At 39.9% G+C, this 19,645-nt stretch overlaps 1 protein-coding gene across 1 annotated transcript in view; it reads left to right on the forward strand.

The window, feature by feature from the left end:
* nmnat2 (nicotinamide nucleotide adenylyltransferase 2) overlaps positions 1–17,156 on the forward strand; it is an 18,272-nt gene extending 1,116 nt beyond the window's left edge. Inside the window, exons 2-11 of the mRNA XM_067453475.1 lie at positions 3,100–3,188; positions 3,703–3,770; positions 11,395–11,473; positions 11,552–11,669; positions 11,750–11,830; positions 12,893–12,937; positions 13,402–13,478; positions 15,126–15,227; positions 15,316–15,383; positions 15,925–17,156. Coding sequence (XP_067309576.1) covers positions 3,100–3,188; positions 3,703–3,770; positions 11,395–11,473; positions 11,552–11,669; positions 11,750–11,830; positions 12,893–12,937; positions 13,402–13,478; positions 15,126–15,227; positions 15,316–15,383; positions 15,925–16,027 — 830 coding nt within the window. The 3' untranslated portion in view covers positions 16,028–17,156. The remainder of the gene's footprint in view (positions 1–3,099; positions 3,189–3,702; positions 3,771–11,394; positions 11,474–11,551; positions 11,670–11,749; positions 11,831–12,892; positions 12,938–13,401; positions 13,479–15,125; positions 15,228–15,315; positions 15,384–15,924) is intronic.
* The last annotated feature ends 2,489 nt before the right edge of the window (positions 17,157–19,645 follow it).

Below are 19,645 nucleotides of genomic sequence, written 5' to 3' on the forward strand. Positions count from 1 at the left end.
AACAATTTAATGATTACTTAATCTATTAATTAAGTAATCATTACTATATTTGTTAGTATTTTAATGCTTTTTTTACATCTTGGCCAGGGGACTACAGATGAAAAATAGCCTTTTGGCTCATTCTGGCTTTTTAAACCATGTTTGTTCATGTGTTTTATGAAATTGCACTGTCCCCTTTTAAATAAACCATTAAATCAAAATTAATGATGTCTAATGTTCATCAGTGATCATTAATAGATGTGTTAGTTCACCATTAGTCAAACATTAATTCAGGATTATCTGGGCATTAGTTCAGCATTAATTATTGATATTAGTGCACACGGATTATAAAGGGATACCCTTATGTCTGTTTGGGACGGAAACAAGAAACAAGATTTCAATCAGAAATCAGATTATTTCTCTCACCCCATTGGCAGATCATTTTGCCTGTTTTAAGCAAAAACTCTCTTCATTTAGATTTTATTTTCAACAAAACAAGGAAAAATATCTGATGTGGTTTTACTGATCTAGTAAATGCATCTTGATTTAAGAATTGTTAGATATTTAGACTGGAAACGAGACAGAATGACTGAGGAAGAAGAGCAAACCCCACAAGTTTGATTAGTGTCAGACGAACATCTTAAACAAATTAGCATTTTAACAGAAAGCTTCATCGGTCTGAAAGCATGAGGGTTAAAGCACTGGAAATGAGCCATAAAGCCATCATATGTGACAGGACCTACGAGTGCGAGTGGGAAAGCAAGAGGCACTCAGAGAGAGCTTTCCTCCATCAGTTTGTCCATCTCCAGTAAACATGCAGGGATAACCTGAGGAGCTTTGTACTTTCCTTAATTTGTTGAGTGAGGCGGTGTTTCTCAGAGCCTAAGCAGGTTTGATCAATCGAGGTCTGCTGGCTCCTCTGAGCCGAAGCATCTGTGTGTCCGTGACCTAATTCTGAAGCTTCTCTGCTGCATGCCTTTGCATATACTGAGGTACGGAAATAACAACGGGTTTATGGCTCATTCTGACCGGGTGTAGGCTATGCTGAACTACTTACATATCTAAAACCCTTTACATTAAACCAAATGCATTCATATCCTAGCATTTCTAAGCATTACATATGTTGCACTCTAGCGATATTTGTGTGTTCAGATCGGCCTCATATTCCCCTGCAGCAGATCTAGTTTCTGACTCTCTCATCTGTCAATGTTTTGATGGAGCTGAGGGCGTGAGGATATATTAGACAGATGAAGCATTGTGTGTACATCGTGAGAGAAATCAGATATCAGAGCTACAACAGACGGGCTGTCCTCGCATAAAACACATTTACATTTATGCATTTAGCAGACGCTTTTATCCAAAGCAACTTAGAACTGAGGAGCACAGGAAGCGATCCGTCACGAAGAGGCGAATAATCACACAAAGGGCTGAAATATTACGCTCTGGACATTGCTTAGAGCAGGGTGAGGTGAAGTGAGAGATGAAGAGATGAAGAGCGGTGTGGCGTGGGCCTTGTTGAGCTCGCTGAAGACAAGACGTGCTGCTGCCTGGTTCACTTTCTAATGTTTCTAAGAGAATTCTTTGCATCCAATCCAGCAAAAAAATTTGCATTTAAAAGCTGTCTAATAGCTGTCCAAACACAGCCCTGACTTCAAGGCTAAAGCTTCACCAAATGCAAGGTTATTTTGTCTAGAAGTGGGTCACTCACAGCCAGATTAGGTCTAAAGTTAACCCAGACTATATTAGGTCTAAAGTTAACCCAGACTATATCAGGTCTATAGTTAAACCAGACTATATCAGGTCTATAGTTAACCCAGACTATATCAGGTCTATAGTTAACCCAGACTATATCAGGTCTATAGTTAACCCAGACTATATCAGATATATAGTTAACCCAGACTATATCAGGTCTATAGTTAACCCAGTCTATATCATGTCTATAGTTAACCCAGACTATATCAGGTCTATAGTTAACCCAGACTATATCAGGTCTATAGTTAACCCAGACTATATCAGGTCTAAAGTTAACCCAGACTATATCAGATATATAGTTAACCCAGACTATATCAGGTCTATAGTTAACCCAGACTATATCAGGTCTATAGTTAACCCAGACTATATTAGGTCTAAAGTTAACCCAGACTATATCAGATATATAGTTAACCCAGACTATATCGGGTATATAGTTAACCCAGACTATATCAGGTCTATAGTTAACCCAGTCTATATCAGGTCTATAGTTAACCCAGACTATATCAGGTCTAAAGTTAACCCAGACTATATCAGGTCTATAGTTAACCCAGACTATATCAGGTCTAAAGTTAACCCAGACTATATCAGGTCTATAGTTAACCCAGACTATATCAGGTCTATAGTTAACCCAGACTATATCAGGTCTAAAGTTAACCCAGACTATATCAGGTCTAAAGTTAACCCAGACTATATCAGGTCTAAAGTTAACCCAGACTATATCAGGTCTAAAGTTAACCCAGACTATATCAGGTCTACAGTTAACCAAGACTATATCAAGTCTAAAGTTAACCCAGACTATATCAGGTCTATAGTTAACCCAGACTATATCAGGTCTAAAGTTAACCCAGACTATATCAGGTCTATAGTTAACCCAGACTATATCAGGTCTAAAGTTAACCCAGACTATATCAGGTCTAAAGTTAACCCAGACTATATCAGGTCTATAGTTAACCCAGACTATATCAGGTATATATTTAACCCAGAGTATATCAGGTCTATAGTTAACCCAGACTATATCAGGTCTAAAGTTAACCCAGACTATATCAGGTCTAAAGCTAACCCAGATTATAAAATGGTGAAATTACAGCTATTGCTTGCTGGGAAACTACACTCGTCAAAATAAAGGTGTCAAAGGGGGTTTTAAACCATTTTTTCTTAGTGTGAAGAACATTTTAATAATCTAAAGAAGTTTTTTTCACTTTAAAGAACCTTTTGTGCAATGGAACGGTACCATAGATGTTAAAGGTACTTCATGGGACAATCAATGCCTTATTTAAGTGTACCTTTATAACATGGCATGGTGTGCTCCAGGACACAAGTGATGACCTTGAGCTTGAGATAATAAGGTAACCTTTATTTGGTTTGCAGAAAAAGCCAGAGAGTACCTACACAAGACTGGACGGTTCATCGTGATTGGGGGTATCATCTCACCTGTACACGATTCCTATGGCAAGCCGGTAAGATAAGCTGAACGCTTTAAAGGCTTTTAACTCTTGGATATTTATGCAGGATCACAGGAGCAGGACATTTTATTGCAGAACTGAACATCACATCCATGTTGATATTCAGACCCTCACTGTGTGTAAAATTGCAGTTATAGTAGATATTAAGTAACTTGCATTAACAAAACTACATGTCTCTAGAGTTCCTTGTTATTTTTGTACATATAATGTTTTAATCACATGACTGAACAGAGCTGGAATTAAAGAGAACTTTGGCCTAGTTTTCTTCTCTCTTAGCATCAAAATATGAATAATAAATGCTTTAGACTGCAGGATTCCGTCATTGCATCTGAAATCCGTTGTGTTGGAAGGAACAGTTTAAAGGCTGATCTAAAAAAGGCCAATGTTTGAATAATGTCTTTTATCTTGATCAAACAGGTTTCCCTGCTCACCTGTTCACAGATGTTCTCTTCATTTAGCTGGATGCTAAAGCCCTCACTTTTCCTTGTTTTGCTTTCTGCTTTTCTAGGGCCTTGTCTCGAGCAGACATCGCCTCACCATGTGCCAGTTGGCAGTTCAGTCATCTGATTGGATCAGGTAACTGTCAATCAGCCAAAATGGAGCTTGGCAACACCCTCATAAGAATGCCATGCAGCTCGTTCATGTACTTCAGCATCCTTGAGCTGGACTAATACACAACCTCATTACTTGAGTAAAAGGAACAGTGCTGCTGGTCAAATATCACTCCGGTACAAGTGAAAGTTGTAGAAACAGTATTTGTTTGAGTGCTTAAGTATCAAATGTAAATGTCCTTCTTTATGTCGCTGCATTATTGTATTATAGTTGTATAAATGCACATTATGCCATCATGGTTTAAGCCAGTCAGTGACGCTCCATCTGACACACTAGCAGACGACTAACTTAAACTCATTTAAATACTTAAAGGTGCCCTAGAATGAGTTGAAACAATATGTTCTCTGATATCTACATAGAGGGTATGTGGCTTATTTAAGGGCAAAACATATTTTACAGGTCCATTTACAACCCTATAAATTGTCCCTAGGATGTAATGCTCTGTTTTTGCCTTATTTGGAAGAGTCATGAATATTAATGTTGAGCTCTGCTCTGATTGGCCTATTTCAGCAGCTCACAGCAGTTCAGCGAATCAGCTCGTGAGTCCTGACAGAACACAGACCAACTGAAGGACAGCGAGCGAGAGAGAGAGAGAGAGAGAGAGAGAGAGAGAGAGAGAGAGAGAGAGAGAGAGAGAGAGAGAGAGCGAAAGAGAGAGAGAGAGAGAGAGAGAGAGAGAGAGAGAGAGAGAGAGAGCGAAAGAGCGAAAGAGAGAGAGAGAGAGAGAGAGAGAGAGAGAGAGAGAGAGGAGAGAGAGAGAGAGAGAGAGAGAGAGAGAGATGGTTGCCAGATTGGACATGTTTAGGTAAAACACCCGATAGCATACAGGTTTTTTTCACAGAAAAGCTCTTATTGGGGGATTTAATTACTGAAATCTGGCAACCGCACAAACGATCTTCTTTCCCTTAAAAAACCAAAACCAGTGATGACTCGTCTTTTTTCGTCAGCGATATTGCATATTGTTTATATAACGCTAGTCACATTGTAGGCTAACGTTACGCAGTGACTGTGATGTACTCTTAACACAAGCTTGCAAAAACATACTTAAGTTCTCAAAAATATAAAAATATATATTTTTACTAAATGAATAGCCGTTTTAACTTATATGGTGGAAAAGGTGACGTTTGCTAGAAGGATCGAGTGAACGATCTGTAAGCAACATATCTACGGTTGTATTTTGTAATAATATTCCCCTTTGTCATTAGACACACTATTTAGTTTGGTATGGTACTGTGAGTTTCCTATTGTTACTGTACTAGCATCTCGCGTTATCTAGACAATGCTGTCTCTCTAAGAAACTTTCAATTTAATCAGAAATGGTTTAATCAGTCAATAAGAGGATAAATCGCTGCTCACTGCTGCAGGAATACAGTCGCCACTTTCCTCAGTTTAAGACGCTCAGCGAAGCTTACTTGAAATGGGCCGAACAAACGAACGATTAATTGTTGTGGTATCCGATTATAATAAACCTCAGCCATGACTGCTGACATTTTTTATCTGTGGGAAGGGTGGAAAAGTCCTCCTGTCCCCTGCACAGCCTGAACATGACGTGTGACTCTTATTATTTCACTATGGCAAGGTTAATTACATTTTTCATTCTAGGGCACCTTTAAATATAAAAATAAAAAGAAATTAAAGCTGCAAGCAGCATTTAGCGGGGTTCAAGCATTTAAGGCCTTTAAACAGTTAAGGTCTTTTGTATTTAAGGCCTTTAAGCATTAAATTAATTAAAACTGAGATGAAATGAAGATCTGAGCATTCATTGAGGATTTATTAAAGGCTTTCGGGGACACTTGGTCAAGGCCACATATTGAAATGACCCAATTATAGCCATCCAAATGCAAATGCCAGTCATTTTGGATAATTATTGACCTGTCAGAATGAGCAGATCTAACAAATCATTTGAACATTATACGATAATAGATACAAAAGACCATTTACAACAATTACAGGAAATTTACCATAGCAAACGCATCAAAGCTTTTATAGTTATAGCGCCACCTATAGACCAATCTCCATAAAAGTTTGAATGCTTGTTTAGAGTCACAAGTCACATTTACTTAACTATTTTTGAGAAGATCTAAACATTTATTGAGGAGTTAAAGGTTTAGGTACACTTGGTCAAAGTCACATTTTGATATGACCCTATTATAGCCATCCAAATGCAAAAGTAATTTTTTTGGATAATTATTGAGAATGAGGACAAATGTCATGGTAGCTTGCTGTCACGTGACGAATTGGGCGGTGTCTGAGCCCGTCCACCATTTTGGGATCCTACGCTATCGGTTGCCAGGGGCAACATTGTAAGAGCGATACAGAGATCGGAGCAGGAAAGACGGCTTGAGGAATTATCATCACCGCGTTTAAACGGAGAAATGGAGGCCTCTTACAGGGAGAAACTTACTACCAGCGCCAGGCAGAGGTATTTAAGCTGGCTGAGATCAAAAACGTCGACCCATACGAGCTGCCTGCAGGACAATGGAACAGAGACCTAACGTTAGACGCTTTACTACCTTCCTGAAATGTTTCTATACATATATTTTCTGTGCATTCTGAATAATAAATAAATAAATCTCCCCACTATCCTGCAGCAGTCCAGTGCTCGTCCTCTCAGTAAGAGTTTTTCTCGTACTGATCGTATTTAATACCTGTTGAGTTTTGATTTCTAAATGAATTTGACTAATAAAAAGGATCGCTTGTGTGTGCTGGTGCTTTTAGTCCAGCCTTCTTAAGTAGAATAAATGCTCGGTACGTGCCTTAAATTAATGTAACGTTAGAGGAAAATTTGTCAACTATAGGCCTACTTTGAATATTAATTAAGCGTTTTGGGCATAAACATGTAAATTACATACAGTAAAATGATTGATAGTGTAAATGACAGAATAGTGATCAAAATGTTTAATACAAATAAATAAAGGATCGTATTCATCAGGTGTTACACACTTCAGCTTCGCGGTCACGAGTTTAGACGATGACTGACACCCTGTGGTGAATTATAGCGTATGTTTATCAGCAGCTGCTTTCTCAGCTCGGCTTGGGTGGATTAAAACTTCATGTTACATTGAGTTTAGAAAATGATGTACTTAGTAATCATCAGAATATCTCTTCTCCAGTCTCTGTCCGAATCCACTAAGGCGAGTACTATCCTCCCAAAATGGCAGAAGGGGGAGGATTCCGTGATCTCTATGGGCGGGGCACTGTGTCGTGACGACATCTCATTCTCAATTGATCTAGAGAGTCAGAATGAGCAGATCTAACAAATGATTTGAACATTATATGATAACAGATGGAAAAGGCCATTTACAGCCAATAAAGGGAATTTACCATAGGAAATGCATGGTTTTAAAGCTTTTTAACAGTATAGCGCCACCTATGGTATGATCTCCATAAAACTTTGCATGCTTCTTCAGCATGTTATGCCACATATACCCAACAATTGTCGTGAAGTTTTGAGTTTTCCCTTAGTATTTATAGGCTTTTGAATGTATTTTGCCACACCTCTTTTCTAAATGTCCCTGTTATGGCCATCCAAATGCAAAAGTTCAACTTTTTTTTCAAAGATGATTGCTCTAGAGAGTCCAGAGAATTGTCCTAGACTGGTTTGGTTCCAATCGGGTAAAAAACCAGGGACTAGTTTGCAAAAGTAGGTTTTTAACATAATTGCAAATATTTAATGAACGATTTGATTGACAGCAATGGCTCTAGAGGCAAAGTTATTTAACATGAGGAGATCTATCAATTGATATGCATATGGTGTGGATATGTCAAACACCACGTGATTACAGAGCCATAAAACTCGTTAGCGCCAACTAGTGGTTGATTTCTTTCAAAATTCTTACAGACCTCTAGGGCCATGAGTCAAACATGCCCATCAAGTTTCGTTCTGATTGGCCTCCGTTAACCTTGTCTTATAGGTATCAATTCATTGGCCGATGGAGGCCATGTGGATTGAGATACGCTGATGTCCTCATATACATACATGGGGCCTTGGACCAAGATACTGCATACCAATTTTCAAGTCAATCAGACTAACAGTCAGGTGGTTATAGCCGTTTTTATGTTTTTTTAACATTATAGTGCCACCTAGAGCCCAATCATCGCGATTTTTTTATCGTGACCAAAGATTGAGCCCATACATAAGTGCACCAAGTTTGGTGATGATATCTCATTTCTTTCTTGAGTTATAGCCTTATTAATAAAATAGGCTCCGCCTTGAACCTCCATTTTGACGCCCCTTAGCAAAATTGAATCAAAGTTTCAACTTTTTTTCAATGATTATTGATAATCTGACTCCAGAGAATATTTCTGCACTGGTTTGGTTCCGATAGGTCAAAAAACCAGGCACTAATTTGCAAAAGTAGGTTTTTCAAAAAACCCAAAATATCTCAAAATTGGCGCTTGAAGAGCGAGCCAATCCGAGGCATGCGTCTGGTCCGTCTCGAGCCAAGGATTCCAACGATATAAGGCACTTGAGGCTACGGCCAACGGTCTAGGAGTTATGAGCAGTTTTGCGCAATTGATCGCTATAGCGCCACCTATGGGCCAATCTGGCTCATAATTTGATAACCTCTCCTCGATTTTTGTACTACCTATTGGGCAAGTTTCAAGTCTCTAGCCCTTATGGTTTGGTCTGCACGATGCGTTTTACGGCAGAATAAAAACCGGCACAAATACAATAGGTTTTCAAGCACTTCGTGCTTGAACCCCTAATAACAGAGGCGTAAAAGGGCCTAAAAAGGCTTATAAAAAAAAAACTATAGGGTCTCAGCGCCTGATTTTTGAGCTGCTGGTTACAAAAACTTTATCAAGCGTTCTGACATGGCCGGCAGAGAGGAACACGGTAGATTTTTGCATTTTCAGCTCATTTATCTTGGAAATGATTTTTATTTTTTATTTAAATTTTTTCCCTTTTAAACTGTAATACCTCTACCGACGGCCCGATCTCCACAAAAGTTTGCACGCTGCTTTACAATAATAGGGTGCACATGCTCAGCTAATCTGGTGAAGTTCTGCGCAGAACAGACATTTTTTTAGTCATTTAAATGTCATTTTGCATAGGATAATGTAGTTGACCTTTCTAACAGTTAAAGCGCCACCAAGAGGCCAGTTGCCACGTCCTTTTTCGGGTGACCACAGAATGAGCTCTTGCATAGTTGTGCTGAGTTTGGTGAAAATATCTCGTTCCGTTGACGAGCTATAGCCAATTAAGCCGAAAGGGGCTCCTCCCACCTCAAACTTGGCGGCCCTTAGGAACCCTGAACCCAAATTTCCACTTTTTTTCAATGATTATTGACATTCAGACTCCAGAGAATCTGCCTGCACTGGTTTGGTCCCGGTTTGGCCAAAAACCAGGGACTAGTTCGCAAAAGTAGGTTTTTGGAAAAAGCCAAAATAGCCGGACATTTTCCCAGGTCACGAGCCAATCCGAGGCATGCGTCTGGTCCGTCTCGAGCCAAGGATTCCAACGATATAAGGCACTTGAGGCTACGGCCAACGGTCTAGGAGTTATGAGCAGTTTTGCGCAATTGATTGCTATAGCGCCACCTATGGGCCAATCTGGCTCATAATTTGATAACCTCTCCTCGATTTTTGTACTACCTATTGGGCAAGTTTCAAGTCTCTAGCCCTTATGGTTTGGTCTGCACGATGCGTTTTACGGCAGAATAAAAACCGGCACAAATACAATAGGTTTTCAAGCACTTCGTGCTTGAACCCCTAATAACAGAGGCGTAAAAAGGGCCTAAAAAGGCTTATAAAAAAAAACTATAGGGTCTCAGCGCCTGATTTTTGAGCTGCTGGTTACAAAAACTTTATCAAGCGTTCTGACATGGCCGGCAGAGAGGAACACGGTAGATTTTTGCATTTTCAGCTCATTTATCTTGGAAATGATTTTTATTTTTTATTTAAATTTTTTCCCTTTTAAACTTTAATACCTCTACCGACGGCCCGATCTCCACAAAAGTTTGCACGCTGCTTTACAATAATAGGGTGCACATGCTCAGCTAATCTGGTGAAGTTCTGCGCAGAACAGACATTTTTTTAGTCATTTAAATGTCATTTTGCATAGGATAATGTAGTTGACCTTTCTAACAGTTAAAGCGCCACCAAGAGGCCAGTTGCCACGTCCTTTTTCGGGTGACCACAGAATGAGCTCTTGCATAGTTGTGCTGAGTTTGGTGAAAATATCTCGTTCCGTTGACGAGCTATAGCCAATTAAGTCGATAGGGGCTCCTCCCACCTCAAACTTGGCGGCCCTTAGGAACCCTGAACCCAAATTTCCACTTTTTTTCAATGATTATTGACATTCAGACTCCAGAGAATCTGCCTGCACTGGTTTGGTCCCGGTTTGGCCAAAAACCAGGGACTAGTTCGCAAAAGTAGGTTTTTGGAAAAAGCCAAAATAGCCGGACATTTTCCCAGGTCACGAGCCAATCCGAGGCATGCGTCTTGTCCGTCTCGAGCCAAGGATTCCAACGATATAAGGCACTTGAGGCTACGGCCAACGGTCTAGGAGTTATGAGCAGTTTTGCGCAATTGATCGCTATAGCGCCACCTATGGGCCAATCTGGCTCATAATTTGATAACCTCTCCTCGATTTTTGTTCTACCTATTGGGCAAGTTTCAAGTCTCTAGCCCTTATGGTTTGGTCTGCACGATGCGTTTTACGGCAGAATAAAAACCGGCACAAATACAATAGGTTTTCAAGCACTTCGTGCTTGAACCCCTAATTATAAAAGTTACAAAGCTCTTTATAAAGCTGCTGTCACTTTAAGGCCGAATGCACGGATCCAATACACTGATACACATCTGATATTCTCCAACTTCACTCTTCTCTTTCTCACAGACGTTTACATTTTTTTTAACATTTATGAAACATGCATCTATAGTGTATGCCAACTAAACTAATCTTTAATCTTTTCAGAAAACTGAAACATTCTTTCTAAATATGGCCATGAGTGCACACACTGTGCTGAGGAACCGTCTTCTTCCATTTTACGATAAACTGATCAGTGTCAAAAAAATACTGTGAATCTTCACATGATGACTCTACAGGAGAGATTACTGACAGACTGTCTGCAAAAACAGCACAAAACATTTTAAAGAAGAAAAAAATCATCACTGACTTTCAAAGCTGCGACAGAAACGACTTTTCACTTCGAGGACCTTGATAGAAATGTAGTGGAGGAAAAAGGAGGATATTTGTCTTTCAGATGGAGTGAAGTTAAAGTCAGAAGATTACAGAAAAAATAATACTCCAGTAAAGCACAGAAACTCAAAAAGTGTGCTTAAGTACAGGACTCGAGGAAATGTGCTGAGTTACTGACCACTTCTGGCTATATTGATGATGGATCGTCTTTCCTGTAGCTCAATGAGTAGAGCATGGCGCTAGCAACGCCAAGGTCATGGGTTCGATTCCCAGGGAAAGCAAGACTTGACAAAAATGTAAAGTGTGTACCTTGAATACAATGTAAGTCGCTTTGGATAAAAGCGTCTGCCAAATGCATAAATGTAAATGTAAATGTAAATGGATAGCTTATATATTTCACAATGGACATAAAATGTTGGATGGATTAATGGTCTTTTGCAGAGTGGATCCTTGGGAGAGCTACCAGGACACTTGGCAGACCACCTGCAGTGTTTTGGAGCATCACCGAGACCTAATGAAGGTTAGTCCCCGTTTAGTTCTGAATGCTGGAAGATTTGTACCACATCTTGAGGTGATAAACTGAGCTGTTCCTCTGCAGAGAGTCACGGGATGCATTCTGTCCAATGTGAACACACCCTCCACGACCCCTGTGATTGGCCAGCCCCAAAATGGCACGTCTCCTATTTACCAAAACACAGCGAAGTCCTCCGTGGCCAGTAAGTGACCTTTGCTCGTTATGTTTGGTGTTCTGGAGAACAGGTCTTTTAATGATGGACTGATGTCTCCTTTTCTACAGTTAAGCTTTGGGGAAAGATGAGTGAAAGCCTAGGAAAAATATGTTGTGTTCGCCCACACATGGATCGTTTTACCTTTGTTGGTAAGTTTATATATTCATGTCCAGAATTTAATGCATAACAATATAAATAATTTAAATGACAAATATAAATATGAGACCCAGTCATAAGGGTCAATGTTGAGATGTGTAGATGATCTGAAAGCTGAATTAATAATCTCTCCACTGATGTATGGTTTGTTAGGATAGGACAATATTTGAAAATCTGGAATCTGAGGGTGCAAAAACATCTAAATATTGAGAAAATCTCCTTTAAAGTTGTCCAAATGAAGTCCTTAGCAATGCATATTACTACTAATAATACATTTATGATATGAACATGTGCTAAATATCTTCATGGAGCATGATCTTAATATCCTGATGATTTTTGGCATAACAGACAAATGGATAATTGATCTAAATTATCATTGCATGCATATTAATATTTGAAGTTTTATATATGAATATGAAGGTGATTTATAACATCACATTATTATGACAGACTGAACAGACATGAGAAAAAGTTTTTTCTTTTTAATTTTGTTATTGCATTATTTTTTAATAATTATCAAAGGATGCATAAAATGATCTGCCCTGAACTACTGGTTTAAGTTTAATGTCACCATTTAAACCCCTTTCAATTTTTGTAAATATAAAAATGATCTAAAAAACCCAATTCCAAAAAAAGTTGGGACTGTATAAATTGTAAATAAAAAAGAAATCCAATAATTTACAAATCTCAAAAACTTATATTTTATATTGGCTCATTTTGGATTTCATGAGAGCTACACATTCCCAAAAAGTTAGGACAGGGAAGCAATAATATGTTGTATTCTGAACAAAAAATTGAAATTTGAAACTTCCACATCATTGCATTCTGTTTTTACTCACAATTTGTAGTGTCCCAACTTTTTTGGAATCGGGTTTGCATAGCCCAGCGACGTGCCTCTGTCGTGGTTGGGTTCGTGCAGAAATCACATAATTCGGTGTAATATTCTGAATTAGTCACACGCCGCACACAGGATGTGTATCAGTTTTACATGACTGTGGTGACTTCCAATGAATCAATAATCCTCTGACCTCACGCCTTTCTGTTTTTCTGAACAGATGAAAATGCCAACCTTGGTACAGCAATGCGCTACGAGGAAATTGGTGAGACAATGTGATTTTCCTCGGCTTGGTTTTGTTTTTCAAATCAGTCTTTGCTTGTCACTTTGAGTCATCGTCAGGAAACACTGAGTTTGCTCAGGGAAACGGGGAACATCACTACGGAGAATATAAATAACATCAAATCACACAAACGGAGAAAGACAAAACAGTCGAAATCTCTAGAATATCAATACAAGTCATATAATGTGATGTCTCTGCTGTGATGAAGGCGGTGTGTGTGTGTGTGTGTGTGTGTGTGTGTGTGTGTGTGTGTGTGTGTGTGTGTGTGTTTTATAGTGCCTCATTCTTCTTCCTCATGGGAAATGAAACTTGTTTCTTTTTCATCTTATCCAAGTGGTTGTGTTTACCCCCAGAGCAAAGGAACAACATCTCATTAGTGTGTGTTGTGTGTTTATGGTGTGGTGTGTGTGTTTATGGTGTGTAACTGTGTGTTGTGTGTTGTTCAGAGTTGCGTATCCTGCTCCTCTGTGGCAGTGATCTCCTGGAGTCTTTCTCTATCCCTGGCTTGTGGAACGAAAGTGACGTAAGATATGGTTCTTTCTTTCCTACACTAACACACACATGTATGTATATAAATATGAATATAATGCTTGCACATATTTTGTCTGTTGGCCTAAAATGAAGGAATATAACGCACTCCGGAGTGGGCGACGTCTCCAGTAGTCACAGCTTTAACTCTTAAACGCATGAATGTTTCTGCACTCATTCCTTCATACTCGGGTCTTCAGTGACCCGGATCTCTGTCTAACACGGATGGATCGCGACCGGTCCGTTCAGAAAACTCTCCTGATATTAGAGTAACGCTTACAGAGGAATAACTTAATGAACGCTTGGAGCTTGTCCGGGTTCATTTTGAGCAGATGTTTTATCCCATCATCATCTGTCCTCGTCAGAGCTCCTCATTTCTCATCCTCTGCTCATATTCACCATCTCAAGCATATTCTCAAAGCGATCATCTTCAACATCAGTGACAGGAAAATTAGATTGTGTCCAGTTAATCTGAGCCATTTCAAGTGTTGCTGATGCCATGCTTTTGTTTTCTGCCTGCAGTGACTATGAGTGTAACGTCACTTCATCAGTGTGTGTTAGACATCTCCACCTTGTGGAATAAAGCTGAATTGCACTTATTCCGTAACAATGCACGCCAGTGCCAAACAAGATTTTAAAAAGCACCTGTAAATCAACATCTTCAGTGGAGCAGTCAGTAAAGCTCCATTAGTACAGCTAACGCATCGCTGTTTGGACGTGAACAACACAGGTTCGAATCCGCCTTTAGCCGAGCTTGCTTTTCTCTCTTTTCCCATCACATATCATATCAGAAAGGCATTTATTTACAATAAAAATGAAGAAAAAGTGGAAATAAAGTGTGAAATGTTTCATTATAATAAAAGCATTTATTGGGTAGGGTTCGGGGTCGGTTAGGGAGGCTTTTAATGTTCCATTAAGGCGGCATCCATTTAATCATTTATATAAATATAATCATTAACACTCTATATTATCATCACATCCTGTTAATATACAACAACACTGAGGTGCAAATAGTATGCATCTGTCAAGATGAAGTATAAATTAAATGTAATTACTATTCATATTGCAAAGAACTGCAACTTTTATATGGTGTAAATAAAATATAGCGCTATTTTCACTTAGTAAACAGAATCTACAGCGATTTGGTGCAAATATCATATTACATTACGAAAATATGCCATTTTCTTTCTCTCTGAGTGCAAATAGCCGCTGCCTTCAATTATTATTGTGCAGAAATAATCTATACTTGCACTGTTACACACCTCGGGTCGTTAGTGACCCTATACAGTTATTTCTTTGGATTGCTTATATTCAGTAACTCTAAGGCCCTCAGAAATCTCACTTATAGAGTCGTTTTTTATTATATTTTCCTGATTTGTAACCTGTAATTAAATTCCCAGTTGTGCTCACCGTTGGTGTTGGTTTTGTTTGCTTTTAAAAATTTAGCGAATAGACATTAAATGTTGATGCAAGGAATATAAAATCATCATAAAATGTCCCGTTATTTGATCTGAATGACTGCATTGATGAACTTCACACAGTTAGATGTTTTCTCAAGGCACTGACATACAAACTACTGTTCATGCAAAGCAAGATATGTGCTGTTAAACTGAACTGATATCTGGTTATTATATTCATCTAGATGGAAGTGATTGTGGGAGATTTTGGGATAGTGGTGGTCCCTCGGGATGGTGTGGACACAGAAAGGATAATGAACCATTCATCTGTGCTGCGAAAGCATAAGGTACAGCGCTGAGCTCTTCCTTCTCCTTATGATGAGCGTACGGTCGACCATATCTGCAGAGATGTTGACACAGCTCTGGTTTTCACAGGATAATATCATCGTGGTACAGGACGAGATCGACCACCCCATGTCAATCGTCAGCTCCACCAAGAGCAGGTGTGTGTTCTGTCTCTCGAAATATAAAAGATATCCACATCCCAACTATAACCACACACAGAAACGCTGATATCGCTGCGATCACTTCCTCAATGATTTTTTCCAGCTAATGAATGATAATATAGACAGCCAATCAGAATCCATCGGGCATTTAAAGCAGCAGAGGTCAGAGCATGCGAGTGAAAACCATCCGCTGGTGTGGATGCTAATGGTTTTTGGTTTAAACAAGCATTAACAATAAGATAAAGATATCGTTTAAAAAATCCATATAAATATAAAATAATACATTTAAAGACGTCCCTCTTTACACAGCCTGTCACGGTTGGAAAATAGCTCCAAAAGGAAATTTGACCAATTTTTTCTGGGAATATGAGCCGCTGCACAACGCACACGTACACTCTGATTCTCTCTCGCTCTCGCTCTCGCTCTCGCTCTCGCTCGCACGCACGCACGCACGCACGCAAACACACACACACAAACACACCACACACACACAGTTGTGATGTTAACGAACCCGTAACCTCTGCTTCTCCTTCCCCAGGCTGGCTCTCCAGCACGGGGACGGGCATGTGGTGGATTACCTGAGCCAGCCGGTCATCGACTACATCCTGCAGAGTCAGCTCTACATCAACGCTTCCGGATAATCCCGCTCCCGGATAATCCCGCTTCCTGATTGGGACTCCTGCTCCTGGATAATCCTGCTTCTGGATAATCCCGTTTCCGGATTGGGACTCCCGCTTCCGGATTGGGACTCCCGCTCCCGGATTGGGAATCCCGCTCCCGGATTGGGAATCCCGCTCCCGGATTGGGAATCCCGCTCTTGGATTGGGACTCTCGCTCCCGGATTGGGACTCCCGCTTCCGGATTTGGACTCCCGCTTCCGGATTGGGACTCCCGCTCCCGGATTGGGACTCCCGCTTCCGGATTGGGAATCCCGCTCCCGGATTGGGAATCCCGCTCCCGGATTGGATAATCCCGCTCCCGGATTGGGACTCCCGCTTCCGGATTGGGACTCCCGCTCCTGGATTGGGAATCCCGCTCCCGGATTGGGACTCCCGCTTCCGGATTGGGACTCCCGCTTCCGGATTGGGACTCCCGCTCCCGGGTGGGGAATCCCGGATAATCCCGCCTGTCCATCTGTGTGTAATCTCAGTATAATCCTCCTGTGCCGCTGCTTTTCCACATAGAGGAGCGTCAGTCCGTCCTCCCCTTACCTGTGTCTCATTGGGATGTACAGCACTGTGCCTGAGGATCTGCTCCACCAATCAGCTTTAGGGACTGTGGGCTGAGGATCTGCTCCACCAATCAGCTTTAGGGACTGTGGGCTAAGCTGCCCAATAGCAGGAAGAGGAGAGAGCCTCGCCGCCACTAGGACAGTACAACAGAGTTCGACTGAATGAAATAAACCATCGCCTGCTTAACGTCGGCCTTTGCTGTTGATTTGAAACTCTCTGTTCTGTAGTTGCATGCCTACGGGTTTTCTTTCAGCGCATGAGTGTTTACAGTGCCACGTAGACCATAGTTACAGTGCTTGAGAAAACTGCTCATCATCTCATCTCAACACATCTACTCATCGACCGACTGTATGTACAGAGAACGTCTCATTACGCCGCGCCGTCTCGTCTACAATGTGCATTCATGAATACGTGGAGTATTTGCTTGCACATTAAAGAATGCATTTTAATTTACGTTTGTGCACATTTACTTCTCATACAGCTCCGACTGCTCGAAATTCAAACACACACACACACACACACACACACACACACACACTGCCCCTAAACCTACCCATCACACACACACACACACACACACACTGCCCCTAAACCTACCCATCACACACACACACACACACACACTGCCCCTAAACCTACCCATCACACACACACACACACACACACTGCCCCTAAACCTACCCATCACAGGAAACATTCTGCATTTTTACTTTCTCATAAAAACTCCTCCTGTGTGATTTATAAGCCTTCTGTAAAGTGGGGCCATGGGTAATGTCCTCATATTTCACCCTCTCCTGTAATACCTGTGTCATACCCATGGCATTATACACACTTGAGTCCTCATATGTCACACAAACACACACACTTCACATTAGACCTAATTCTACGCTTATAAAACCCTTTCTCGAGCTGTTAGATTGTTGGAGCATCTTTTGAATGATTTGTGCACATCTAACACCTTTATGAATGAATCGAAGTGTATGTGATGAGAAGAATGACAGATTCAGCCAATTATGTGTAATGCATAATCCATTAAGAGCGGCTTTGGAATATTACAGAAGGCTTTATGATATGACGACTTCAATATATTACTGTGATTACTGTGTTTTTATATGATATATGATTTCACGAAGTGAAACGTGATTTGATCTCTTAAACCAGGATCTCATAACTGAAATCGGGAGTCTGAACGTTGATCTTCAGAAATATGAACGGTATTAAAGTAACATTATAAAATATTCCTTGTGTAAGCAACTCATTCCCAGAGTTTACTAGGCATCCTGTTGGTTATGTAGACTATCACAGACATTAAAGAGAAATATAACCCTCTGAATGGAGTATACTTCTCTAATACACACACACACACTGATATAATGTCATGATTTACATTTGTCCTGAGCGGTCACCATCAGGATTCCCTCACTCTATAATTCATAACAAGAAGATTGTGGGAAATACACCACAAATAATCTATATTTTGTCCTGTTTTTGGCATGCTTCTGTCCCTCCTTCCTCACACCCATCATGCCTTCATTCAAACCCACGAGCCACACGGATAGATATTGTTGATGATGGTTTCTTCTTGTATTTTAATTGCCCTCTTTGATTATAGACTATTAAAATCTTGTATACATATTAAACACCATGTAAGATCATCACTGTAAAAAAAAAAATGTTGGTTTAACTTACAAAAAGTAAGTAACCTGGTTGCCTTAAAATGTGAGTTTATCGAAATTAAAATTTTGAGTTGATACAATGAAGGAAATTTATTTAATAAATGGAAACTCAATTTTATTGTATCTGAACCACATAAAAAATGTGATAAATCATGAAAATAGCCCAGTTTGGCTGAGTCATCATAAATAAAACACACAATTACCCAATATGCTTATAAATCTTAACAGTATTTGAATAAATTGTTGATTCTAAAAAATGTTCATTGTAGTAACTCAAATTTTTCATTTCAATGAACTCAAAATTAAGGCAACCAGGCCACTTATTGTTAAATATTTTTTGACAGTGTAGGTTTCTGTTTTTAAGATGATTAACTAGATCCGTAATATTGTTCATTTTTTTAAATTGGTCGTCTATGGTGAAAAGCATGCGTGTCTGCGTAATGTCATTTATGAATATATTTCTACTTTATAGTGGCTACTCGATAAGCATTCAACTGAAGATAAGCTGCCATGACAATAACTCGTGTCCTTGATGACAAGACTGAATTTAATAAAACAAAGCAGAAATCAAAAGAATGAAAATTGTTATTTTGTGCATTTCTTTCGTGTTTTTTTGCCACTGGATTCTAAAACAGAAGGAGAATAAAAAGACAAATGCTTAAGAGTCAATGATTGGATCATTACTGCTAACATAACTTAGGGCGGCCATATTTTGATTACCGAAAACCTGGAGACATTTGGCCCGGCAATGAGACACGCACACGAGTGCCAGTTACATTAACGGCCCAATGGAAAATAATAAAACCAGGACATTTTCATCACTTCATAAAAACAGCCAGAAAACAGCACTCAAAAATATGCTGGGTTAAAAACAACCCAAATTGGTTTGAAAATGGACAAACCCAGAAATCGGGTTGTTTGAATGGGTCCATTCACTGGGTTCAAACAATCCAATTTGTCGATTTTCAACCCAACTTGGGTTGTTTTTAACCCAGCATATTTTAGAGTGAGGACGTTTGGTCGCCCTATTTGATGGAGTGTGGAGCTGTTCATTTCTTAAACATCCATGAAGACACACACATCATGCCTGTATTCCCGGTCCAGATCTTGTATTGCCAATGCAAGAGTCCAGCCCTCTGTAAAGTCTCCTCCAGCACATCCCAAACACTCTCCGGGAGATTAAGCTCTGAAAGCGATTCTTCATGCTTTCTCTCAGTTTGAGCTGATGATGAATCCTGCCATTGTCATCCTGGAATATGGCCGAGATGTCTTACATGGTGGTTTGAGAAAGGAGAAGCTACACACGCCATCCGTCAGGGTTAGAACATATGCTAGAAATATAATAATCACC

The sequence above is a fragment of the Pseudorasbora parva genome, chromosome 9 (assembly GCF_024679245.1).
Source record: "Pseudorasbora parva isolate DD20220531a chromosome 9, ASM2467924v1, whole genome shotgun sequence".
NCBI lineage: Eukaryota > Metazoa > Chordata > Actinopteri > Cypriniformes > Gobionidae > Pseudorasbora > Pseudorasbora parva.